Here is a 26,632-nt window from a genome sequence, read left to right as displayed (position 1 = left end):
ATGAAAAAATATTACTCAAATTTCTCACAGGTGAATAAACCGCATGCATGGCTGAATCTAGTTAATTCAATGGTTTACTAAACCTAGAATCCCGATGAGGCTCTAACAAATCCCCCTGGTGTATTGGAGTTATGAGAAAGATGTATAAAATTATATGCAAGCAGAAGAGCTCTTTCTAAATGTGAGGAGTCTTTTGCACATTATTTTTTGTTCTGTTCACTACGTGAAGTAACTTCTTATCTATGGCTCAGTCATGATAAAGTATTAGATCAATTACGATTTGAGGGCAATATCCGGGGTCAATTTGCATCTGACTAGCTTATTTTCCCTTTGGATAGTTTGTTTTCAAAACAGTTATGCAGCACTAAGACAGATGCCTCTCTCTTAATGTCCCTTTGAGAAAGACGACGAGCTCAAAATGGAAATTTCTGGCGCTCCCTTGCCAAGCAGCACCTTGCCATAACCTGCCCCATTTTCAGAAGTTAAACACATGTGGATCCTGGATCAGACCAATGTTCTAGTTAGAAACGCAGGAATTGCAAGCTGACTGGGACTGACCGATTTAGCAAAACAACTGGAATACGCAAGACCACTGCACGAATGCTAGGGTTAGTGTCATCGTACTCTGAACTGTGGAGCCTGGTCAGTTCTTGGGTGCCGAACCTTCCAGGGAAGAAATATCCTACAGGAGATTTTAATTCTGCAGTAGGTTGCTTTTGCTGCGTTTTGATACAGAACCAAAATCCTCGGTTAGTGATTGTGTTGCTCCTGTTACCTTTTCAGGATGGTGCATGTTTACTATCTTACAGGCATCCACAGGGACAGGGCATCCGCTCCAGGAAACAGGAATATGTTGGAAGGGGTACGGATCTTCAGGTGAAAAACAGAGCAGATACTGTGACTGCATGAAGACCCTACAGTATCTTCAGGAAAAGGAATCTGTTGTTCTTCACAACTTCTGCAACGGGGAACAGGTTCTGCCTTTGTTTTCCCCTGAATTAAATAAAAAAGCAGGTAAAGCAAGGCCAAGTGAGGTAAATCTCCTCCTCTCCCGAAGATGCACACACGATTTTACAAATGTACTTGGAATACAGTAGCAGAAACTTTTCAATTAGTGAAGTTCTGTGGAGTTTAGAGGAAAAAATAATGAACCTGAAGAAAAGGAAGATTGATACGCTGAATGTACTCCTGTATAAAATTGTAATTTTATTAATAGGTGAGGGAGGATAAAATGCACGAAATGGTAGCTAAATACGTGGAAAGCCATATACTCTGCCCTCGTCTGGAAGATCATAAGTATATGAAATTGGAAAGCAGCTGAATTGATTGCAGTCTGATAGTCATTATACTTCAGCACTGCTGACAGAATCCCTTCTAACCAAACGTGCATGACATGCTTTCTTAGCACTTTCACAAAGCCTTGAGTTTATGACGACAATTAAAGTGCATCTTTTCCACTAATTACACAATCTGAATTTGGTCTGTGCTAATAAGCTTTAAGAAAATTTAAATGCCACATTTTAATATCAGAAATCCACTTAATTATAGGTAATCTCCAGCTCTGCATGTCACCTGTATTAGCATTTATATCCCTCATTGAGTCTGCAATATAATTTTCTGTTTATTGTCGTGAACATCCTTCTAATGCGTACCTGCAACCTCACGTAGGCCCGAACTGGCAACAGACAAGCCCTGAATCTACCTTTGCCGTATCTTATTTAGCCCACTGAAAGAGCGTGGCGGTGTGAACAGCAAGCATTCTACACGAAGGGCCAAGTGACAGCCTGAACAAGCACCAGCTTATTGCCTTCATCATCATCATCTTCACAGGATTCTGTTGGAGATGACGACCTTATTTGCCTACCCGTTTGGAGGCTGGGTACCGGCCTGCAAAACTGGCTTCCTCAGCAGAAAGAGCTTATCCAAGAAGGCAGCACCCTAAATTCTGCTCTGCTCGCCATTTGGAAGAGGCAGTCAGGTAGAATTTATTTCTCTCAGGAATTTTCCTTTTGCTGATTAATTGTTTTCCATACTAGGCTATTATGTTGGTAAAATATTTATAGTCATTATGATGAAAATTGCCAGGAAATGAATTCACACAGCCTCGCTACCTTTTGATTTTATTTTTTTTTTTCCCCAGGACTTTGAACCACTGCTGTGGTTTTGGCTTGCCTCTCTATTCTTGCCATCCTTTTCTGTCACACTCAGTAATTGGCCTAATAAAAGGCAGAAACAAGAATTTATTACACCTTGGGCAATACTTGAAACAAACTTTATTTGCTGGAGCAGCACTTTTCATCTACTCGCTGCTGTATATTTTGACATTCCTTCTAAATATTAAATTTGACTTTATTAAAAGTTAAATCTTGGCTCTTTTTGTGATTGCTGCTGGTTTTGCAGTTTCTTAGGCAGCCGTATACATATATAAACATATAATTTTAATGAAGCTTTTGGAGAAACAATATAAGCTGTGGCTGTATCTGCCTCATTCCTGCTAGAATCCACAAAAATGTAGGAATTAAAGACTAGCTTCTGCAATACCTTGTAAATTAGTCTTGGAATAATTTCTGTGATGAATTGAGAGAGCGAAGATGAGAACTATTCAACTTCTCCTACCTTTTTCAAGCTTGGGATTTGATGAAATCTTCCTGAAATGGTGCCCTTTACATTTAGAATTGTTTGCAAAAATAATGACAGTAGTAAAAATAAAACCAGGTTGGATTGTTATGATGTAACTTCCCCTGTTGAACCTGTTTTTCTTCCACATGCCAGGTGGTGAAATGATCACTTTTTTTTTTTTTTGTATTCTGAAAAGGCCTTAAGAAATAGCCATACGTCATCCTGGAACTGTTTATGCAGGAATTTTTATTCTTTGAAATCTTCCAGTGTTAAAGCAACAAGAAAACATTTAGAATGTCCTTTGGTGGAATCTTATTACACTCGTTATATATGTAAACTGATATTCTTTGATGCCAGCACGTTGCCCATACAGAGAAATCTCTGCACAATTAAATGAAAGGAAAAAGAAAAGGACTAAATAAAAAGTAGTATCTTTCTCTTCTCTGATTAGAATTAAATTGTCTGGTAACACAAATAGGCAATAATACAAAAAATCTACATTGTACATTATTTCAAGAAAAATAACTTCATTTGAATACAAAAGGATAAATACACTTTTTTGTCCTATAGCCACTCTTGTACAGTAGGTGAACACCGCATCTTACTGATGCAGTGCTGCTAAGGTATACAAGGATATGACTGACTTGAGTTTTATTGGGGGGGCTGTTACACATGTGCATCACTAACATCAGACAAAGAAATCTTTCAACCAACAAGGGTTACAGAGCAACGTTCACTAAAGCACAGGTTGGGAAGGAGTCGGGGGCTGAAGCAGGCCAATATGGCAGCTTTTACAGATTTCCTTATACCCACAATGCACTGACAGCAAAGAATGCCTTTATTTGGTCGGTCCATACACCGGGCGGAGGTACAGTAGCGCACCATATAGGAGTAGCAAATGTTTCTTAAATCCTCTTCCCCTTCTGGGGGCTGCCAAAGCCGTTTCAGTCCTCTGTAAGCTTTGCAGCTCGCATTGATCTGACCGAACAGGCAGCCGCCAACTTGTCTCGAGTCAGAGGTGAACAGTCTTGACTCGGAGCCCTGTCCGTAACTGATTAATATGGCTTAGTTCAGTTAGGCCGTCTTAGTTTGTATGTGGTTGTTTTTCCTCTCTGTTTTCCTTTTTACGTTTCAGTAGCAAACGCTTGGATTTTGCTATGTTTTCACGTGGCACGTTCATCTGAAGCCGTCTGAATGCGATGCCATCAGCCGTACGGAGCCTAGCATATGCAAAGTCCTGTTGCTCCGAGCAGAGCAGTCAGCAGGAACAGAGGCCCCTGTGATAGTGCCCCCCGGCCGGAGTTCTGGCTGCAGCCTCCTGGATCCCTCTCACACTTCAGCTTCTCGCATAAAATGCCAGTGTAAGCTGGAGGGCACTGGCATCGCACGTTGTTGATGCACGTTCCTCCGTTCTGGCAATGCAGTAGCTCGTTGTCACATACGTTTGCTGCAAGATAGCGGGGGAGGGAGGGAAAGAAAAGCAGAATAAATATAAGTTCATCTACGGGACAAACTCTGCCCTAAAACCAGACTTAAAACGCTACCCTTCCACCCCCCCACCCCCCACCCCCCGAGACATGTAAACAGGGGATGTGTTTCTTTAAACACTTCAAGGTTGAATATTTGATTTATTGAAAATTTTCTTATAATTTTTTTTAGGCTGCAGTCTTGGAGAACCATATCATCCACTTCAGACCACTAACCATAATATTTGTTAATGAATTAATATGAATAATGAATAATAATGAAATAATATGAATATTAACGCCTGCCTTGTGCCAGTGTCTGCATCTTTACAGCTACTACTGAACAGGAGCTCTAGGTGGGTGTGCTATTATTTGACAGGGGCAACGTATCTAGGGTTTTTGGAAAGCATGAACAGTGTTTAAAAATGCAACATGGCTTTGCTGAAGTAAAAAGCTTCATATGAGAAGGCAGGGTTTTATAATCGAGAGCTGCATGTATTAATGATCTGAAAATATGCAAAAAAGAAAGGCAAGCAGAGGCAGGAAGTTCAGCATGCTATTCAGTGGGGATTACAGGGTATATATACATATGGAAATAAAAGATAACGTTATTTCCATTATGGATCAAATATTTCTTCTTAATTAGATTTGCTGCTTTGGTACAAGGGTAACCAGTGCCTTAAAACTACCTCAGTTAGATGTTGTGTCCTGATATAATAACTTCAGAAGTCAGATTTGACAAAAGAGTTAAGAGAAAATAATACAAGCAGAAGTTTTAGCGCTGCATAATATTACTGTATTTGAAAAATTGACAATTTTACTTTGTATTACTTCATATCAGTTGAAATATTTCACTGGGTAAATCTGTGGAGATGTGAGGAACATACTACTTAAAAGTGTCAGTCTGTGTTTTATCCCAGATGACATCACTAATAGAATATGTGTGAGGCCATTGCTCTGTCTTCCACAGGAGAGGCTGCCTTAGTAAAGACCTTGCACCTACTACCCAGGCGGACGGTAACAGTAAATATTTTTGCTCAGAGAAATGGGGAAAAGATTATTTGGTTTAGAAGCAGACTCAACATTGTGTGCTGTTTATGCCTACCTTAGCCTGGAAATACCTAAATAATTCAGAATAGCAAAAATATTGTTATTTTTACTTTAAACATTGCTATATATTGCTACAAAAAAGTACCATTTTATAAACCTTAATTTACTTATTTTTAAAATCAACCCAAATATTATGAGAACTAAAACTGAAACAGTCCAAATTCTTAAGTGATGCAATTCTACATAAATCTGTACCATTTTGTGCACCAGCAGCCTTGCTGGTAATCTTATCTGTCCTGGCTTGCTTTCAGAAAAATAATTTTCTCACTCTAGAAGGACTCTCGGACAATGGCTTTCTTATGTTCATCCGAGTGGGCCAAATGATAATGCATGTGTTAGAAAGTCATAGATCCAACTGAGAGAGAACGGTCAAATAACTGTTTCAGTGATTCCTTTAGCAATCAAAAGTTGTTTCTGAGCGCTGTGGAGTTAACATTGTTGTCCAGTTTCTGAGTTGTAATGTCAACATTTGAATATTAAGGTACAACAGACAACACATTTTATTGAGGACAGCTGTATGCCTGAATTTCAATGTTCTATACACACTTTACAAGAAATGGTGTTTATATTATGTACAAGGAACAGTAAATCACCACCACATAAATATGATGAGATTAACAACCCAGAAAAATATAAGAGGTTGAAAAAATGAACTGTATTTTAAAAGTCAATATTTGAGTTACATCCTTAACTGAGGCTATGTATCTTTAAAGCTGACTTTATTATTCATATTGTATATATTTAGCCGTGTCAACAGGCAAACCCAACATGCTTTATCTGATGGCACAGCTACTGAATCTGCTTGTTCTAGTCTACTCATTGCTGGGATGCTTCCTACAGTTCAGGCAATGAAAATGGTGAAGTATCTGTCCCATCAATGCTGACCATTGTTTGCCTTGAATAACTGAGTGGCGTTCAACAGTTAATTAAATACCACTTCTTAAGTAGCAGATGAAATATTTCAGTTTGTGTTTGGCCCAGAATGTACAAGATAAGTGGCTGAAGCGGTGCTCTGCTCCGTGCTGGCTGTTCTGCCTGGCACACTGACGCAGGCTGCTCCAAATGCCCCTAATCATTGCTCTCCACGAAATTCCAGCTACAATATTGTAGACGTTGGTATTTAAATCAGACTATTTATTGCTCGTTAGAAAGTTTTAAAAATGTACTTAGAGGAGGGATGGATCAAAAGTGTCTCCTTCATTATTCTTGCCTGCTTTTAAAAGTTTGCCCACAGAAACACGTTAAACAGGTAGATTTTAATGTTCTCAGCAAACTACTGCATAGCTGAAAATTTTTGAGTTGTTCATCTTCTATTGTCACAGCTTTCTTTTCCATAGTTTTGTCCTTGTACCTCTTGCTCTTGCACACACACACGTACACACACATAGCTATGATGTAGCTCTAGCAATTGTGGTGGGGGTTAAACAAAACAATTCTGAAAATGTTCTGAAATCCCCCTTTTTCTTTTTTTTTTTACCAATTTTGTATTAATTTTATTCTGACCAACTCTAATACTGTTTCCACCTTCCTGAAAGCAGTGTCAGGATTACTTTTAAAACTTTAATATTAACTAATTATGTTTATTCAGTTTAGGAATTGGATTAGCTGTAGCTAATGAGCGTAGCACATCAGCAGCATAGAGAAGAGCACTTCCATGGGAATTTAAAATGAAATTTATGCCTTAAACAAAAGTGGTCGCCACGCCGTCAGGCCAAAGCAAGGCAAGTATGTTAACTGCTATGAGAATTAACACTGTTTCTAACGCTACCACAGCACTTTTCTAGGCTCTGTGTTAGAACACATTTTGCTTCAGAAGAGGCTGCAGGCTTCGCTGGGGCAGGGAGGGCCAGGACCTTGTGGGCCCTCGCTCCGCGCTCAAGCCCAGGGAGAGCTGCTGCAGCTGGAGCTGGTGGGGCAGGTGGGGCTGCTGGAGCCCCGGCGCGGCCTGGCCCTCGGCCTTCCCAGGGCCCCGGGCGGCAGGAGCGGCACGCCGGGCCGCGCAGGCCTTTCCTGCCCGCCGTTCCCCTCCCGCCTTCCGCCGGCCGTGCCCTCGCCACCTGCCGCTGCACGCAGCGACGCGTCGCGCCCGCTGCCGAGCACTGCGGGGCCAGCTCCGCCTCATCGCCATCGTTACAAGCAACGGTGATGAAAAATGAGTGTGAATTAATCTGAAAGGCACCAGGTATCGAGTTCTGATCAAGGAATGAAAACCAGAGAAGCGATGCGAGTAAAAGAACTAATTCGGAAGTAATCACACATGACCATTAAGACTGAAGTAGCTGTGGGTTTGCTGGCAGATATTCGTTAATTAGAAGACAGAACATCAAACCGATCATTCAAGAAACAAAACAGAGCTATCTGATTTGCTCTGGAGAGCTTTGCAGGCCTTTTTGGGGGATATTTCTGAGCGCAGCCTCCAGATCTGTGCTACTGTGGGCAGCGAAATAGTTAAAGTAAAATAAAGGAAACATTTTAATGTTATTTTGAATAATTCATCGATTTAAAATCTAAGCTATGGTCTGTTTATGGGATCCTTCAAACACTATACAGAGGAGACAGAAAAAAGCCACATGTAAAAATGGATAGCTATCTGAAGCCCCCTCCAAACCAACAAACCCTGCCCTTAGTAAGACTTTTTTTTTTTTAAATTTAAATGTAAACCACTTTTCCAAAGTTATAAATAGTAAAATATTGAAGCCTTTTTTTTTTTAGGATTAACCCTCTGTGAATGATGATGAAAGATGCCTTCCCACAAGTCACAAAATATTCTTGATTTTTAATTCCAATGTTAGTACATTTGTAAATGGAATAAAAAAGGAAAACAAGGGGAAAGTAACCTAGGAATAACCAGCTCAAGCAGTTCAAGGGGTAAGTGATGTGGTGTTTCACAGAATATATTGGGTATTTAAAGACATGTATTTTGAGCCGCACAGTTGTCTGACAAATGTCTACTTTCCTCTTAAATGTTCAAATCTGAATAATACACGAAAATTTCTGTGTCTGTCCAAAACTCAACTTCAGTAGCTTTGCAGCTCCTTGAAAGAAAAGGGACAGACAACTGTGGCTGGTTTTAGTTCTGAATCAGCACCACAGACACAGACGCAGCTCCTGCTCTCGTTGATCCCGAGGGCCACCTCAGGCACAGCGCCGTGCTCTTGGCTTATACGCCTTCTGTGTCTGGGCAGCTTCAGAGCACAGGCACAGGGCTATTGGGCTGCCTAGTGCTCGGGCAGAAAAACAATATCCTGTTGGGCTTAAACGTAATTTCCTTTAGCCTCCTGTCTTTCCAGAAGGCCACCTGGGAGGGGAGAAAATACATTTTTTACCTTTCTTTGCCCTACCTTAAGTTTTGTCCAGCCTGCCTACAGTAGCATCTTATTGAGGTGGGTCAGCCATATGCATGTAAGGACAGGCTATTGACTTAAAGAAAAGGAATGAGCATATTCAAAAGGACCTATTTTTTGATCTGGGATAGGTGGTGTTCACGTTCTGCATCAAAATTTGGGTTTAGTATGAAATTTTCATTGCTTGTGGAAACAGCATAAAGACCATTAATGATAAAGTCCCATAAAGGAAACTTTTTATTAGAGGTCCTGGCTTCTGTTCTTGAATTCTTAAGTCTTCAAGCAATGTTTTGTAGCGTCTATCCCATCACTATTTTACTTCAGCGTGCTCTTTTTGTGGTATCATTTGTTACAGCCTTCTCTCTCCCTCTCTTTTTAGAACCATCTCTTCACTTTTCTCCTTTTTGTCTCCCAGATCATGAGTATTATAGTCCCTGGGCAGGTTGGTGGGTTGACAGCTCTGGATATATTACGCAATGTTTTGGTCTATTCTAAAGCACCGATGCAAGTCTGACCCTACTTCTGCTGCAGTGCCTTTTCCATACTGTTCGTCAGTAGTTTGTGTGGCTGGCGCTACTGAAATTAGGAGAATATTTTGACCTTGGATTCCACCCATTGTTCATAACCTCAAAAGCGTGCAGCTCTACTGGCTGAAGAAATTATTCTTGGCTGGTTTTGTCTCTAATGCGTCTGTTTCCTTCACACTTCGTATCTAGTAAAGAATGTTACTTGAATTTGTTTATGAGGAAGTTTTCAGCACACGTGCTAACAGAATATCCTGTCTTGGCATAGGTGAGTAAAAAACCAAGCATAGTGAAACCCATGTTTTCAGCGATGATGTTCATAGGTAGCTTCGATATATGCAGTGGTTGACTATATATAAACAGCTGTGACCAGCACATTGAAATGCCATGAAAAAATTAGGAGGTTCCAGATCACTACATAAATAAGTTCAGTAAATTGAGGCCAAGCACAAGTGATTTCTTGTCAAACACAGAATTAGTTCCTATGAATACTATAAAGATTCTGTAACTAACATGCATTATTCTCCAAAAATGTGATCGTTTAATCAATAAATGGTAAAAACAATCACAGAATATAAAAGAAATTGCAACAAATGCGGACGCTCATGTGTATGCCTAATAAGAATGCGGACATCTACACATACGTATAGCAAACACGCACCAGAAAACCTCTGTAGTCGTGAAGGTATTAGTAATATTTTTCCCACAATTTGTCAAATAGACATTAATGGAATTGGGGAATGCAAAACACTTAGTCTCATTCAAATGCAAAGGTTTAAAATTGCTTCCAGTTGTGTCAGAACATCAGTGACCACAATAAAATATTTTCAAATTGCCAGAGTTAGCAACAACAAATTATTTTCATTATTTGGAAACAATCCTAAAAATAGAATTAATAGTTGTTACATGTTAAAAATCTCTATGTGGAGCTCCACTGACTCATGAGATTTCACCCATATAAAGTATATATTAGGAATGAGGATATACGGGCATGGGGAAAACTTACAAGTAGTTGGGCTTCTTCTGAAAGGTTACAACTATTGCTGTTACAGTTAGCATTGCACATGACGAAACCTCCCATTTTTATAACTGAAGTAGCTTATTCATTTGAATAACCAGTGGCAAATAACTGACTTGGAGGTTTTGTCACTGAGACTTCTCCCCCTGCCTGTCTTCCAATTAGATCTGCCGTTAGATTATTATTAGAATTTAATTTATTGTTACCAGTTACAATTACTGCCAAATCATTTTTAAATATTTTGCTACCACAAATGCATGTGTCAGCATTGATCAGACTTCTCCAGTGGTTTTAAACCACAGGCATACCTGATATGAAAAACTGCTATTGCTCTTTTAAACGAGATATTTGTAACGATTTGGGTTTTCTGAAGTGACACTAATTCAACATTTGCTGTAGTGGGATCAGTAAAACTATCTTAGGCTACTGTCAGATCAAGACAAGGTAGATGCTTCGATAGCATGAAAAGCAAACTGGTTTGTGCTTATCTACCAAGGCACATTCTGAAGTTAAGACAAAATAAATCAGTGTAGACAAGTACAAGCCTAAAGCATATCTCACTGTGTCAAAATCACAGTTGTAAAATGACAAACATTAATACAAAGATCTCTGGTGCAAAGTTGAAACAATGCTGTGATTAATTTTATTGCCAAGGAAATACACAGTACAAGGAAATAAACATTGACTAAGTGAGAGTGGTTTCTAAAAGCAGACATCTCCATCTTGACTTGTCTTAGAAATGCCTGTTAGAGGCACAATTGAAATGATACTGATTTTTTATCAAACCAGTTTTATTAAGTTATCAGGGAGTGAATGAATCGGTATGTAATGGAGGTACCGTGTTTGCAGAAAACTTCTGGTAGAATTTTTAGATTGTTTGCCTACATGTAATTTCTGTTCTTTCTGCCCAACTCTCACTTCAAAGCTAAGCCAGTTCTAATCAAATTGCAGGAAAAGTCTTCAGAGTTTCTACAAGAAGATGCGGCTACTGTTCAGAGTTCTCCCCAGCACACAGCCACCGAATGGATGGTGACTCCTCCCTCCTCTAAAGAGGTACCAATTTATCCTGGCACCCACATGGGTCAGCTCAGTCGATTATGTTTGACTACTGAGCGCACGAAATCCTCTATGGAACAAATTTTATTTTAACCATGGTATAAGGGTAGCAGAGGTAGAAAGTTACTCCATTTTACAGGTTGTGCTTTCTCCTTTTCCATCTCTATTCTTACTCTAAAATCCTTGGATTTTAATTAATAAAAGATAACGAGAAGATATACATCAAATCTGTCAAAAGGACAAGGGGGAGAACTGCATTTTGGAACTGATACTCTTGCATGATAGAGAAGCCATAGTAGCTTTGGCAGAAGCAACACAAGATTGCTTGTTAAAATGGCTGAAAACAAATCCAGATTTAGTTACCTAAGAGTTATGGTTTCAGGAAATGATTGATTAGCCTTTCAGTTTTCTGATTTTAATGGTTCCAATTTTATACTTTGCCGAAAGAAGATGATTCCCAAAGTGGGGGAAGAAATCCCCCATTCTTTTTATTGCTGTGCTTATGGAGGAGCACCAGTTAATTGTTATGACCCTTATTGTATTTTAGGGTAATCTCAGGAGAGCAATAAGCTACATCGTAGCTTTAGTTGCTCAAAAGGGACCACATACCCCTCTCATTCATATTCCACTTACAAAGCTGTAAGCTACAGTGCTGTTATTTCTATCTTCCTGGAGATAAATGAACATTCTCACATGATCTGTGTTCTCTTTCCTTACCCAGGACCAGAAGCAATTGAAACTACTGGCGGTTTTGTCTAGTGCCCACAGCAAGGTCAGGGTCTGGAAGTAACCACTACCAGTAAAAACTGGCTGAGCACAAAAACTCCTCAGATACAGAAGATGAAGTGTTCGTCAAAGGGTCCTGTGAACACTTGGAGGGTGGGATTCAGTTCCCTAAATACAAGCAGCTACTGCCATCAGAGGAGCCAGAGGGTATTCCAGACGTTTACCCAGGGCTGGGAGGTATGTCATACGTCCCACGAGTGAGGCGGGCTGGGGGAGCGGTGGCAGGGGGCCCGCTGGGGGACGCTGCCTAGCTGGGGTAGGTGCTGGGCCATGGGCGGGCTGGCTCCACGCTGCGCAGAATCTCCCAGGAGATGAACATTCAGAGTTGATGCGAACATTAGTCACAGCGCAAAGGTAAAGGTAAAACATTTATGTGGTTCCTACAAAGCATACGAAATGTGAGGGATTTTTTTTTTGTTAAAGCACAATGCTGGGAATCAGGAGATCTTCCTTCTGAATCTACATTGACTTATTGCTTTGAATGTGGATGAAGTGCTTCAGGGCGCTTTTGTGGAGCTAGCTCTAGAATGGGGACAGAAACACTGCCCCGCAGGTCTCCCAAAGCTCTCAGAGCAAGAGTTGTTATTGCCAGGGAACGATGGAGAAGCTGATGCCAAGGAAAGACAAATGATTTGCCTGTGCTAACAAAAGAAGGGAATGAATTCCAGGTCTATTTATTAGATTGCATTGTTTATTAGATAAATGCAACAGCAGAGATGATTGCTCTTTCCAAGGGAGTTTGGAGACTCTCAGCTATAAAAGGGCTTATAAACTATGAAGTTTAAAAAAGGAATATGCAGTCTTGTCCACTTAAGTGTCATATGCAATTGCATAAGATGTTTAAATGGTCTGACAATCGGAAATGCTGATGTCATGGATGCACCTCCTCCCAGTCTCACTAGTGGGAACTTTAGCAGCTTCATATTCATGTATCAGGAACATGGTAAAGATTTGCCGATGTTTTGTATCCCCCTCTGCTTTAGCTTGGCCTTTAAAAATATTATCTGATATTATTTATTTTTAATTATTACAGTAAAATTTAAAAATGACACTCAAAGGGCATATTCTTATATCATAATTCCTTCCTCAGATATACTGGATCACAATACGCTGTCCTGTAAGTGGGGTTTTAATTGGTGTAATGCTTTACCTCCCTACTCTTTTCATCAGAATATCCATAAGATGACTCAGCTGGCACGCAGCACTCAGCAAAAATAAGAACTAATAAATTAATGTATCAAATAATTAAACCTATTAGCTGCTTCACGATAGTTTTCATCAACAATATTTATTGCTACACACAGAGTTGCTCTAGGTATCATTGGGCGTTTATCTTCATGACAGAGCCGCCATTAGATGGGAAAACACAGACAGGAGACGCTTGCTTTCCAACACAACCTTCTTCAGGCACACTGGTTTTTCTGCAATGTGCTAAGCAGCTGTAACAACGCGACAGACTTAGCCCGTGTTTCAGCTGAAAACACTTTAAAAATTGACTTATGGTATCACATCATTCAGCAAAAATGTCCAAAACACGAAATAGCTGTCTTTGTTTATCTAATTATATTGCCTCTTAACAAAATTTCAGTCTCTGATTCCTTATTTGTCTTCTCAAAAGCGAGGGTTTGATAAGCACGCAGTTAGAATTCATAATTCCGTATTGCTCACTGACCGACACAGATGAGGACTGCATACAGGCAGCCTACGTATTTTTCAGAATATTATTTTGCAGGCCTCTACTAACAAGCTATCGCGATAGTAACGGGATTGCACTGATCTCATCTTAGTGACTCTACACTTCTGCTACAACACAGAAAACAGCTGAATAACAGCAGACCTGGCTTAGGCTTAGAAAGAGAGCACGCAATGTGTGTGTTCCGGTTCACGGCTGAAAAGTCCTTTCGACACGCATACGAACTAAAGCTAAAGCCTCTGAGCATGGATGTTGATACCGCTTACTGTGACAAAATGCTAAGATAATTCAGGATATTAAAAAGTCCAGAGTTAGAAGACTCTTATGAGTGAGAACTGTTTCCCTCTGTGCTTTCTATCATTCGTGCATTACTTTTGACATGCTGATTAACATACTTACAGTTCTGTTTATCAATCCTGATGCACAAAGGTGTTAAAATTTAATTATTAGTGAAGACCGAAATACCCTGAGATCCTCAAGGAATAGATAACCGCAAAATATGATTTCACTTCAAAGTACTTGCTTATTTTATTTAAAATTATTCTCTCCAACTTTTAGATTGCCAGGTCATGCCAGAGTTGAAAAATAGCAAAGATACCTCCATTAATCTAGACAAAATAAATTCCTCTATAATCAGTGTATTATATATTTCTAAAGATATACGGTATCAATACCCTTAAACGTCACGATGAAAAGAACTAATTGTGATACTCAGGCTTCCACTGGCCCGTAAGACCGAGAAGCCAAGGCCTTGGCCATTTCCTCATGCTCCGGAGAAGCTGCGCATGTAACGACGTTACAGACTCATTCACTCACCGTCGGTTTGGAGAAGGAAGGGCCACACAACAGGTGCTCTATTTTTATGAAAATGCACTTCTAGAACAAGGCACATTCTTTTAAAACATAATGTCTCAGTGTATTTTAAAATGTAACGTCTGAATATATTTCTTTGTAGAACTCTTGGAGGAAATAGAAACAGATTTCTGCTAAACAGGATTTGGATGACAAAGCTGTATTTCCTGGCAAGTTTCTCTCTGGTTCCAGTCCTGTCCTCTCCCCCAGCCACCCCCCATGCATACCCCCACCTTACATAACCCGAACCCCCACGCCTCCTGTCACATGCCTTTCCTTCTCCTTCGGCAGCCTTGGCCGCGGTGGTGATGGGAATCTGAATTCCCCAATCACAGCTCCTCCAGAACTGTGTATTCCTTTACATTGCCTCCTACGGTGGGAAGCGGTGCCTGCTGCGTGCCTCTGTGGCGTGAGTGCTGGCTGACGGCTGCACGTGATGCTGGAGGACAAGAGAAAGCTGTAATGCCGGGTAGGATGACTTTCTGTAGGACTGGTCTATGCCTGGACCCTTGTGAGAGGTCAAACGCTGCGGCTAAACACCAAGCCTCTTCCTGCTCCGTGAAGCCGCGTGGCAAGCTCGGCTAGCCAGCATGTCAGGGCAGCCTCCACCCAGATGTGCCACCTTGGGCAATGGAGGCTCCAGCACGGTTTATGCTCAGGTTTGAAACACAGGCCCGGAGAAGTGAGAGCATGAGAGGAGTGTGAAACGCAAAGGCTTTACGCTGCCTTTGTGAAACGGCATTTCTCGAGGGGTAACATGCAGCTCTGAGTGGGATGATGGTTTTCTGAAGCAAGGAAGCTACAGAATGAGTAGCTGTTAGGCTAAAAGAGAATGATGAGTGCTGAAGGGAAGTGGTTGGAAGTGGAACAGAGGGGTTTGGGCCAAAGCCAGGACGGGTGGGAGGAGGTGAGGGAGGTGCTCAACACATCTTGGCTGGCTCAGTGTTTTGTATTTGCTAAACAGTCAAGGTCTTCTAATGGTGCAGAGCAGCGTGGGCTGCGGCGTCATCGCTAAGTTGTCACGTTGCCACTGAATAAAAGAGAAGCTATAACTGCAGTACACTTCTCTAAGCATCTTTGCAGTTGTGTTTTAAATTGGTGATGGTTTTGCATGAACTAGCAAAGCTCTCGGGTCATTGCAGAAAAAAATATAGCAGTATATGGCTTTATTTTGATAGGTGGTGTAAATCTTGACCCAAATTTTCAAACCTTTTCAAAGTTATGCCGTGTACATGCAGCCTTTCGTGTTTCCTCCCCAGTTCTGTACCAAATGGCATGCGTTCATACGTAAGCTGAGGCATTTCAAAACATCTGGCTTGATTTTTGAGACATTTGTGTTTTAATACACTCCTGTAATCTGTCTGTAAAGATATGTGGAACAGGATGTTTTTTCTGAGAACTGAAGCCTTGCAGAGAGCTGCACTTTGCTGCATAGTGTCAACATAATGGGGCTGATTTAAGGATGCTGTTTGCCCTCGGTATGATTTTCCTTGCACTAGCAGCCCCAGTTTAGATCGCATTGTGGGATTCTCCTGTTCGCGAAATCAGTGGGAAGTAAGCCAGGTTTTTGAACCTTGTGAGAATAACTTGTTCTCCTTGGACCCTAGTCAGTGCTTATTGCCTCGCTATCAAAATGCAGCTTCAGCTCTTTAGAGAAAGAGCTACCTGTGGTGAAACGCTCTCTACTCTCCTTGGAAATGAAATCCTAAACTCTTCAAAGTAAGAGTCGTATTTCAAGGGTCTTCTGGCTTGAAAGGGAAGTTCATTTCCCGTTTAAAGTATGTGTAACATTCAGAGCTCAGAGATGCGGCGGCATCTCATTAACAGAACACCCTGCTGGATTGTCTCCTGTGGACAGCTGTGGCTATACTGAGAATGCTGGGGGCATCTGTCCCGCCAGCTCCCGTCAGTGTGTGCGGGGACTGGGAAGCGTGTGTGGATAACAAAGCTGGGAGCTCTTTTGTTTGTAGTGTATCCCTGATCTACAGCTGCTTGGTGCTATTTCTTAAGGCTAACCTAAATAATTCTTCAAGGGAGAATTCCTCCTCCAAAGACATTATGGCTGAGCCCCTTATAACCTAGCAGTTTTGAAACGCAAGATTCTTGGGTCCATTGGAGAAGCCTTCAGATCAGGCAGGAAATCGAGTAAGAACAGGGGCTAGCACATGGGTGTCAGAGAAAGATAAAGGTGTCTTCGGCTGCTCAGATATGCTCAATATACGGCTCGGCCACTGGCTCCACAAGCTGGAGCAATATTTTGGTTTATCCACAGACAGATTTTGTTATGCCTTATTCTCTGTACATCTGGAAGATACACAGGGTTTCATAAATGCCTGAAAAGCATGAAAGATTTGGAAAGTTACTTCACTCAGTCTCTAGAAAGGGAATGAAGTGTCTAAACTGATCTGCAAACAGAAGTACAAATCAAATAGTTGTCTCTAGATTCAGCCAGTGGCATCAGTGCAATTGTTATTGCGTGGTTTTCCACTTCCATCTGAACAAATTGACAGACAGTCATTGGAAAGAAAAAAATAGCATATAAAGAAGTACTTGTCCAAGCTGTAGTTATAAAAATACAAAATAGTTTGGGGCATAATGCTTTAATCATTGTAGACCCCAGCTATATATTGAAATCAGTGTTGTTAATGAACACGGCCTCTTTAATGTGATTATTTCAAGTTGATTTCAGTTATAAGTATCATCTGTAGACATTAATTACAACAACTGAACTACGATCAAACTCTCCTTCCTCTTCTTTGTGGAAATCTTTAAACTTCCAGCACTGTCACATCTTTCTCTTCTCACCTGATGATTATAGGTGAGAGTTTTATTAACAATTTAATTATTCTCTTTAGAGGCCAAGATAATTGTAATAGGTTTCTCTTGGCTTCCATTAAAAGTCTCTTTGAATGATTTTGCCATTGACTGCAGTCCAATGGGAGAGAGCAGTTCATAATCAACAAAATACCTCAAAATTGTGCAGGGATGAAAGAAATGGCAAGACCAATACTATTAGTATTTTACAGAACATCACGGCACTTTTTATGGGTTATCAGTCCCCTCCAAATGTATATTGGCTGAATCCTGCAAAGCTGTATTCACTTTCAGAGTTGTTATTCATACGAATAGCTTGACTAGAATTTGCACTGTAAAGGGTCGTAGTCAAAGATCTGACAAAAAGCTGAACTGACATCTATAAGATCAAGTTTTTTTTCCCGATTTTATCATATCTGTGTTCCTTGTCAAAATATTTACTTGCATGCTTAACTTCAAGATGAATTTGAAGTTACTGGAAGGGTTACTACATGCCTCAGGGGTGTGGATCTAGGGGAAGAGGAGATGATCGTGTAAGCACTTACCAGAAAGAAATGCACGGAGGAGCTAAAGGGGCAGAATGCTTGCACACGATTTGGTGAGCTGGTCGTACTAGAGATGCAGAGTGATGTGAGTATCAAAGAAAAAGACTACTGCTTGAAAGAATTTTTATAAAAATTGCATCGTTAGCAGCAGAGTAAAAGAAAACTGTATAAAGAAATACATTTACAAACAGTGAAGAAAAATGTTGAAATTATGACAAAATGAAGGAAAAAATGAAAAGAGTACAGACTCTCAGGATTTAGCTCTAGTCACATGCTGAAGTACCAAGGAAGGCCAGTCATAAAAATTAGTAATTTTTTTTTTTTTAAACATATCAGAAGCAGAAGCTTACTCGGCAGTCTCTAGGGCAAACGAATAGTGTACAAGGTAGGGAGGGGCAAAATCTATGAAGTCTTAACTATGGAAGAGCTTTAGGAGGTTACCAGGCTACAGCCCATGTTGACGGGGTGGTGCTCTGGACATGTGTCTCAAAGTTTACACAAACCATTCTTAAAAAATGGACAACAGTCTGTTGCATCAGATCTCCAGAACCAAATAATCTTGATCCAAGAATTTTGAAAAAAAAGCAGAAACAAATTTCTGACTGTTACCTGTGATTTTACTAATTTAATTGCCAAAACACACTTGATTAGCTATAAGAAGGGACTATGGCAGATGTGATTTTTATAAATTGCTCCCAGGGGATTGAGAGGAACTAAAGACTAGCAAATAAAACTTCCGCAGCAAGCAAGCTGATGGAAATCGTAATGGAAGAATAGAATTAGCAGATAGGTGAATGAGCGTGATGAGCACAGAAGAGTGAACTTTTTGCAGAGGGAAATAAGGGTGTACAAACCCAGTAGATGATTTTTTTAAGGAATCGGTAAGCATATGGATGCAAAGGATCGTGTTGAGAATGTATCTGACTCTCCAAAAAGTATTTCACAAGATCCCTCAGCCGTGTTTTTCAAAGAAATTAATAAGAGACGGGCTTGTTGGTTTTGGTTTCTTTTTCCCCGCACGGAATAATCATTTGTTGTTTCTTCCTTCCCCCCGTCCCCCCATGGAATAATCATGGATTGAATAATAGGAAACAGGGTAAGAATAAGTGTCAGAGACTGCTATTCAGTCCTGTAAGAACTGTGCCAGGGCTTACACATGCCGAACTGTGCTAGAAAAGTGAGTGAAGAGTAATGGAATGAAGTTTGCTCATATTGCAAAATATTGTGGCTGTAAAGACCTTCAGAAGAACATCTAAGGTGCTGGGTGACAGCATACCAAAATGGTTGGCACACATCAGTGTTCAAGGGTAATGCACCCCTACGGATACTTGCCTTTTACCATTTAGAAAAGGAACCTTCAGAGTTGTTTATTGAATATGTTGACTTAATGCTCTTCATCACTCAAAAAGGCAAATAGATTCTTGAAATTTTTAGGATAGGAAAAAACCAATGAAAGGGAAAGCACCACAATGTCACCGTACAACCTCATGATGCGCCCATCTCTTGAACGCTGCATGAAGTCCTGCATACTAAAAAGGTATATAGTACTACTAAAAAAGGTAGAATGAAGAGCAATCATAGATATAAGCAGTTCCTGTAGAAGGAGAGATTAAACAGATTAGGTTTCTTCAGCATAAGAAAGGGAAGATAGATTGAAGAAAAACAGAATATACATCTATAAAATCACAACTGTTATGGAAAAGGTGAATTGGAAATGATTATTCATTTATTCTCATCACCTCTTCCTTGCAAGAACCAGGAAGTACAAAATGAAATTGTCAGCCAGCCAGTTAAAACAAACAAATAAATATTATTATTACGCTTTGCATAATCATGAACTTGTGCCCAGGATATTTTGATAACAAAAGTATGAAGGTCTTAAGAAGTAATTAGGCAAATGAGCGGATGAAAGGCTCACTGAGGCCAACTACACGTTAAGACACCGGTGAACTCTTTGGCTAAGAAAATCCGTAAGCTGTAGCTTCCTAGAGTTTGGACGTGTATGCTGAAAGGAATACCACTTGGGCCCACTACTGCCACGTAGAGGCCACTGGGGTAAACTGACCCCTGGTCTAACTCGGTACGGGCTTTCTGAGTTTCTGCTCTAAGGTGTTCTACTGTCTATACGCATGCAAGCATGAAGCTAAACATGTGACTCTCAGGAGTAAAGGTTTTGAAGACCAGCTCTAAACTGGGCTGGGTAAAATGGTCAGAAGCCAGTAGGGTGACGTGGGCATCAGGAAATGTAAAAAGGCGCTTCTGATGAGTCTTTTAGTTGCGAGCTCAGATCTTGAAAGGTCTTGATTAGTTTCAGAAATTCATTGCTGAAGTACTCAACCTATTGATACTAAGGAAGAAATCCTTTAGTTCAAACACATTTCTTAAAAACCTTCAGTATGAGATGATATTTTTTTTCACCTCTATAGATTATTCATAACAAATACTGTCAAAGAGTAAAGACATATAAAATCTCTTGGGAAGTGCCTCAAATAGTTGTAGTATGTAATTAAAAAGCCTTGAGTTCATTAGCTATTAGATACCACAATAGTCAGCTCTGTAGAAACACAAACCTGAAGTTAGAAATGCTGATTACTTCAAGATTACGTCCTTTCGGTATGTTCCAATTCAGGGCAGAAACATCCCTTAGCATCAGGTGTGCCCCTGTGCCTAGAATAACTCTGAAATCCATTAAAGGTGGAAGCTATTCTTTTAAAATTAAAATTTTCAGGTAGACTGAATCTTGGTATACCTACTTCCATTTATTAATGCATGATATTAAAAGGCATTTTTTTTTTTTTTACCTGTAGTAACACTGGGGGAGCTTAGCCTCTCTTAGGGGAGGTGGTCAGCACCTTGCAAGTTAAAACCTATCAACCCCTTCTAAGCTAATCTTTGGTTTTCGTATCGCCATCATTGTGAACGGTGACTTGTATTGGCACGTGGGTAAAGGCAACTAAACCAGTAACTACTGAAGTCTTAGCACCCAGCGTGTGCAGGTGTCCGCAGTGCCACCAGCTGCATCAGCGGCAACACGGGAGGCGCTGACTATCTTTAATTGCCTCAGGTCAGTGGTTTTAACCTGCAGCCGAGTAGGGTGGGGCGTGCTTTACGTGCTCATAAATGATCCTTTTAAGGCCCCTTCATAAAAACGTCCCGCCTGGGCGTGTCTGTGGCACTGCTGATCTCTTTATTTCTGTCCTTGTAAAAAGGCAGCGAACAGGCAAATTACAGTGAAGTTACGGCCACTGAGCAGGCTTGAAAGGAACGCGCGGCAGATTTTTCACAGGGAAAGCAGTCCTGCTCGTCACTGCTCAAATGAACATTTAATAATTCATAACAACTAACTGAGTTATGTTTCCCCTTCAATACGTTTCCGAACGTGAAGAGATTGAATGGTGATTGCTATCAAGCTTTATGTTCTATTTCATGTACCTAATAAAAGTTTATCTGGTGGAGCTTACTTTGTATCTTTTTGATCTATTCCTAACCGGCTGCAATATACTGTATTAAAATATTTATCATTGTGCTATCAAATATTAACTATTTTTAAATCATCTGACTAAAGAAAACAAATAATGTTACTTGTTTAACTTTTCATAAATTTCCTAATATTTAGTTGTTCAGAACTCTCCCGTGATACAGCACTAAAAATACCACAGACTCAGAAACTGTTGTCACTCTTGTTAAGTTGGGCTCTTTCGAAATGCGCTCTGCTCGCGCCCGTCGCCGCTGTTCCAAAAGGCTCCGCGTGCAGAATCTTTTTGCCATCTGTAAAAGGTTATGGCTCTGCATCAGCACACGAGGATCTTAGAGAGTTGCTTGTTTTTCTGTAGGATAGTGGGTTTTTTAAAACTATTATTGGGAGCGTACGGAAGTTGTCTTTTTTGATGAAAAAGTTTTTAGGAGGTTTCCCTAATTTTCCACCTGCTCATCCGTTTCAAATTATGTGGCTTTGTCTAGTAAAAATACCGGCGACTTGCAACGGTGTAACGGTGGGAAGAGGAGAACCCTGACGCCCCAGCTGTGCTCAGCTGCTGGGCAGCCCAGTCCAGCCCAGCTGCTGCCTGCCAGGGCTGCAGCACCCCCCCAGCTCAGCGGGTCACGTTCTCCCGGGGTGCTCCTGCTTGCTCAACCCGTTGCTGATTCACATCACAGAACTAATATAGCAGAAAACTATTCTTTTTTGGTTAGTGTCCTGCTGAGTTAGATCTGAAATGGTTCAATGAAAGGTCAAACGAGTGCCTGAGAGATTGCTAGGGGTGCGGGACTAAATAGCCGGGAACTGGGAGAAGAGGGATTGCAGAGCTTGCAATTAGAGCGGTTTAGACAGCCATGGAATAGCAGCTTTGAAGCTGACACCTGGGCAAGATCGAGAGGAGAACAACCTCTTTGCTCCAATCCAATCCTTCACCTTGCAGGGGAAAAATTGTTCTATTAAATGTCAGGTGTATAAATGTTGCTACAGAACCATTTCTTTTCACTTTGGAGCAAGTAAGTCTGATGGCCAGGTTATCAGAGTAAATCCCCTGAAGTGAAGAGTCGCAGTCTGTCAAGAGCCTGGTGCCTCCTAATGAGGCGTTAACTATGCTAACTAGCCCCCTTTTCTATGCCTCATTCTCTGGTTGATTGATGACCTGTCGTTTTCTGCTGCTTCCCCCCTACAGGCGGTACCTAATTCACAATCCCCATCCTGTTCACAGAAGCCGTCCTTCCAGCACAGCGACGCTCAGAGAATGTCCTGGAGTTCTCGCCAATGCCCCTCTAATTCCACTCCTTCTGCAGGTTCTTCCATTTCCAAAATATTCCACACGCTTTGTAGGCAGCACTACGAAAAGCAGCTTAAGGCTTGACCCCCAACCTAGGCATGCTACAGTAACTACGTGGATCTGTATAATAACTATATCCAGAGAGCATCCTGTGTTTTCATCTCCTCTGTGCTCTCCATAGAGGAAAGATGCTGCACTTATTCATTTTTGTTAAATATAGTGTATGTGTTATGACATGTTTATCCTGACTAAAATATCCTCTCCCCAGAGAGGTACCAACCTTCTTTTTCTCCTTCAAATCCAGTTTCTCATTAAAAAAATAATACCATTCCATGATATTCATCATTTGGAGAACAATTTTCTACGTATCCCTCTAGCTGTATGGCTATTCTGTGGGTCATGCATTTTGGAATGAATGCATCAATAGCACCTTTGTGTTGTCTTTTCTCAGGTCTTCTAGACCAGGATGTCAGTACGGCACTACGTGTGTAAGTTGTCAGCACGCTTCCCCTGAGGTGAGCAGAATCGGTGTTTTGCATCATCTGAGAATCAGGCCCGATAGTGCTGTAATTTTGTTTGTGATCTTGCCTCGCTTGTCCTACAGCTGTGAGGTGAACTTTGCCCTGAGTTGCAGCAGTGGCATTCTGGACTGATGGAAGAATTAATCTGGATTTAAATTTGGAGCCATTTGAAGCAGAGTCTGCTCCTCTTACATCCAAACCCCTATACGCACATGATTTCTTTAGTCTGCATAACAATCACGCAACAGAGGTGTTGTGAAATCAGTGCTTAATGTATGAAGACCAGGGGCAGATGGTTCTTTGGGGACAGCAACGGTCAGCCCCGTCAGCGCTCGATCCTTTTCCGTAAATGCTGTCTACGTTTTACTTCCCTCCAGCTCCAAGCGCGGCGGTGCGCTTACCAGCGCCAGCCCTGGCACCAAAACACACCAGACTGCAAGAACACACAGCGCCCGCGCAGAGGGGAAATCCCGCCGCGTCCTGACCCGCTACACGCATTTAAACCGCTTCTGGTAAAAAGATGTAACAAGATACAGCTGGTTTGTCTGTGGCTCCCCACAGGCAGTTGCAAAGGTGAACTGGAAGGCAGGGCATCCCAGTTCTGAACTCCTATTTCTTTTAACAGAGCATAGTTCCCCCGGCACAAGTTCAATGTGTGGTATTGAAGGACCCGCAGGATACGTCTGGGTACAGACATGTATAAAAGATCGCTAGCCTTCAGTGGGGAAGACTATCACATCTATGTATTTAATCTGTCTAGAAAGAAGTGGGTGATGTATTTTTTCAAGAAAGACTTTTTTTTTTTTTTTTTAAGAAACGGATGGTAACGTAGCTTTTCTTGCTGAATTGTAAACACAAACTTCCAAAAGCAAATGTTAATATAAGTTCCGGGGTTACAGTTTCAGGTTTCATTTTTCTTTGGCAATTCAATCTACATGCTGATTTTGATCAAACGCCTCAGCTTCTAACATTTGTAACACATGACAAAATGCACACAAAAAAGCTTATATTTAAATAATCGTATAATAAGTTGAATGCACACTGTGACAGAATATGAATTATCTAACAGGCTGCAGAGTAATACAAGGTCAGTCTGGAAGACAGATACAAGCACTGAGCGCAGTTTGAGCATTGAAGATAACAGTGTAATCCTTTGCCTGCTTTAATAAAAACTATTTAAAATGAATGAAAAAGGGTAAAATAAAATAAACTATTCAGAGCTTGATGTAAGGCATCTGGCTGAAAACTCATTCGCTAATTGTTTAAGACTTACACCATTGAACCAAGATGGTTTGAAACAGTGATTCACAATAAATAATGCACTGAATTTAACTCGGGTACAAGCTGCCATTGGTAACTCTTGCACTCGCTCTAGGCCCACGTGGGGCTGCGGGTTCAACATCGTTCTTTGCTTATTGACTACATGGAAGGAGATAGTGAATAACATCAATCATTGGACCTTCCCTCACCTCCTCCCCCATGGGGTGACCGTGTCTAATGAAAATTCAAGCTGTGCTGGTAACCTGGGATTGGCAAAAGCATCACTTTTTCTTTGCCTGACTGGATAAATATGCAGCGGGTTTTGGAATCAATTCTTGTGTGTGGGAAATTAAAAGGTGTTATTTTTAAATGATCCTGTATGTAAGCAACAGAGTTTAGTCACCTGAAATGCCACGGCCAGGAAAATGCAGAAGATGCAAGACTATGAGCCGTACACTGAGAAAATCAAATGAATGCTCCTGCTTAATCTTTTGCCTTCATCCCTTTTTTTTTTTAACTCAGGCACTTCTTTTGTGTGCACACATTTCTACCTTTTGTTACAGGTTCCTCTTATCACAAAGCACGACGCTGAGTTTAAGACTGGCCCAAACCAGCTGTAGTTGCTGGTAAATTACTTGCCAGGCTTGGAGCTTTTTTTTTCTGTTTTTATATTCATTTTTAAAGGAAATAGTTTAATTTCTATAGAGAATGAAATATAGCTATATACTTTCTCATGTTTCTGGAATGCTAAAAGGGTATCAGGCCCAGCCTGTTCTGCTCTTAATTCGTTCCTTGTGCCCCGATCTCAGGACGCACGCTGGTGAGCACAGCGGTGTTGGCACCCGGGCGGGCGGCGGCGAGGCAAAGCCCAGCAGCCTCCCTGCACGCACGGCGCCTGCGGCATGAATGGTGCCGGGGGGGCTCAGAAGCGGCGCGAGGCACAGTCGCGCCTATCGTGCCGCTTTTCTGAGGGCAGCAAACCTTGCCGAACCAACCGGGCGCTGCTGGCCGCTGTGCCTGTGCGTACGCGCCCTAGATTCGATGGGGTAACAGCTGTTACCACCGTGCTTGTTATCTGGGAGGCAAAGTCTAAAATTGCGCCTGGCCTCTGTGGGCACAGAGACGCGGGCGATGAGCGCTCTGCCTAGGTGCTCGAAGGTTTTAGGTGAAACCGGTAAGAGCGAGGTAACTAAATGAACACTTCCGAGGGTAATCACTTCTGTGTCTTTTGCCCATGTGTGGTATAAGGTAGACTATGAGCAGTAATTTATCAAATGATATATTGGGAGGCTTAGGAACTATCACATGAGTTCAGCCTTGGTTTTTCCCCAAAAGGATTACTAATATATAAAGCTAAGCCCCTCCATTTACTAATACAGTCATACAAGCAATTAAACTGGCTTCGGTATAGATTTAACTTATTTATAGGTCAAGCTCTGGTTGCCCTAGGTCAATGATTTTTAGCAACAGTGCTCCATAAGAATAGATTTTCTTAATAATGCCAATAGCCTCTGTATAACAAAAAGTAAACAAACACAAACTCGTCTGTTGAGTGTGTGTGTCCATCTTTGCACAGATACATTTCTGTACAACACAAGGTCAGGAAACAGATGAAAACCACACGCTACATGTCCAGACAAATAATCTTTTTAAGCTTTGCTCAAATTGCCACACTACAGAATTAAATGAATCGGAATTCTGTTCCTCCATGAAAAGACTTGAAATGAGATTTAAATCAGTGTGTGCTTGGTAAAACACGGCAATTTGATGTCTGTGCCATAAAACTGACAGCCGCATCTAGTTGTTTTTCTTCTGAATTTGATTAGATAATTTGGTCTAACTTGGAGAGTATCTAACAGTTACACAATCAGACTGAGATTTGTTCAGAAAATTCCCTCACAACACTGTGAGGGAAACTTAATTAGTTTTGTCAGTAAATATAGAGGCACTAGCTTGCATTTCCAGAAACTGTCTAAAGCTTTTACAAATACTCTGATTCAGCTAAAATCAGGCTAATTATATGTTGGGCTCAAAAAAATCCTCATTAAAAGAACATTATTGGGGTTATAATGCCCAAACCTGAAAAGACAGGAGATACTGCATTTAATAAGCAGTTGGTTTGACAAGCTGGTATATATATAGTATTATGTTAATTATATGACTGTAAAATTTGCTCCACAGACCTCCAGACCTGTTTAATATCTCAGCTACTTAATATCTTTTTTAGACTCACTGTGTGGACATGGTGTTTACTGTAC

At 41.0% G+C, this 26,632-nt stretch overlaps 1 protein-coding gene across 4 annotated transcripts in view; it reads right to left on the bottom strand.

Moving 5' to 3' along the window:
- Positions 1-2,845: 2,845 nt before the first annotated feature.
- NTNG1 (netrin G1) overlaps positions 2,846-26,632 on the bottom strand; it is a 157,014-nt gene continuing 133,227 nt past the window's right edge. For all 4 annotated transcript variants that reach the window (XM_064455630.1, XM_064455627.1, XM_064455629.1 and 1 more), the window contains one exon: positions 2,846-4,066. In XM_064455630.1, coding sequence (XP_064311700.1) covers positions 3,840-4,066 — 227 coding nt within the window. In that variant the 3' untranslated portion in view covers positions 2,846-3,839. The remainder of the gene's footprint in view (positions 4,067-26,632) is intronic.

This window comes from Phalacrocorax carbo, chromosome 6, assembly GCF_963921805.1.
Source record: "Phalacrocorax carbo chromosome 6, bPhaCar2.1, whole genome shotgun sequence".
Classification (NCBI taxonomy): domain Eukaryota; kingdom Metazoa; phylum Chordata; class Aves; order Suliformes; family Phalacrocoracidae; genus Phalacrocorax; species Phalacrocorax carbo.
Note: the sequence above shows the minus strand (reverse complement) of the source record. Positions and strands in the feature narration are given on the sequence as shown.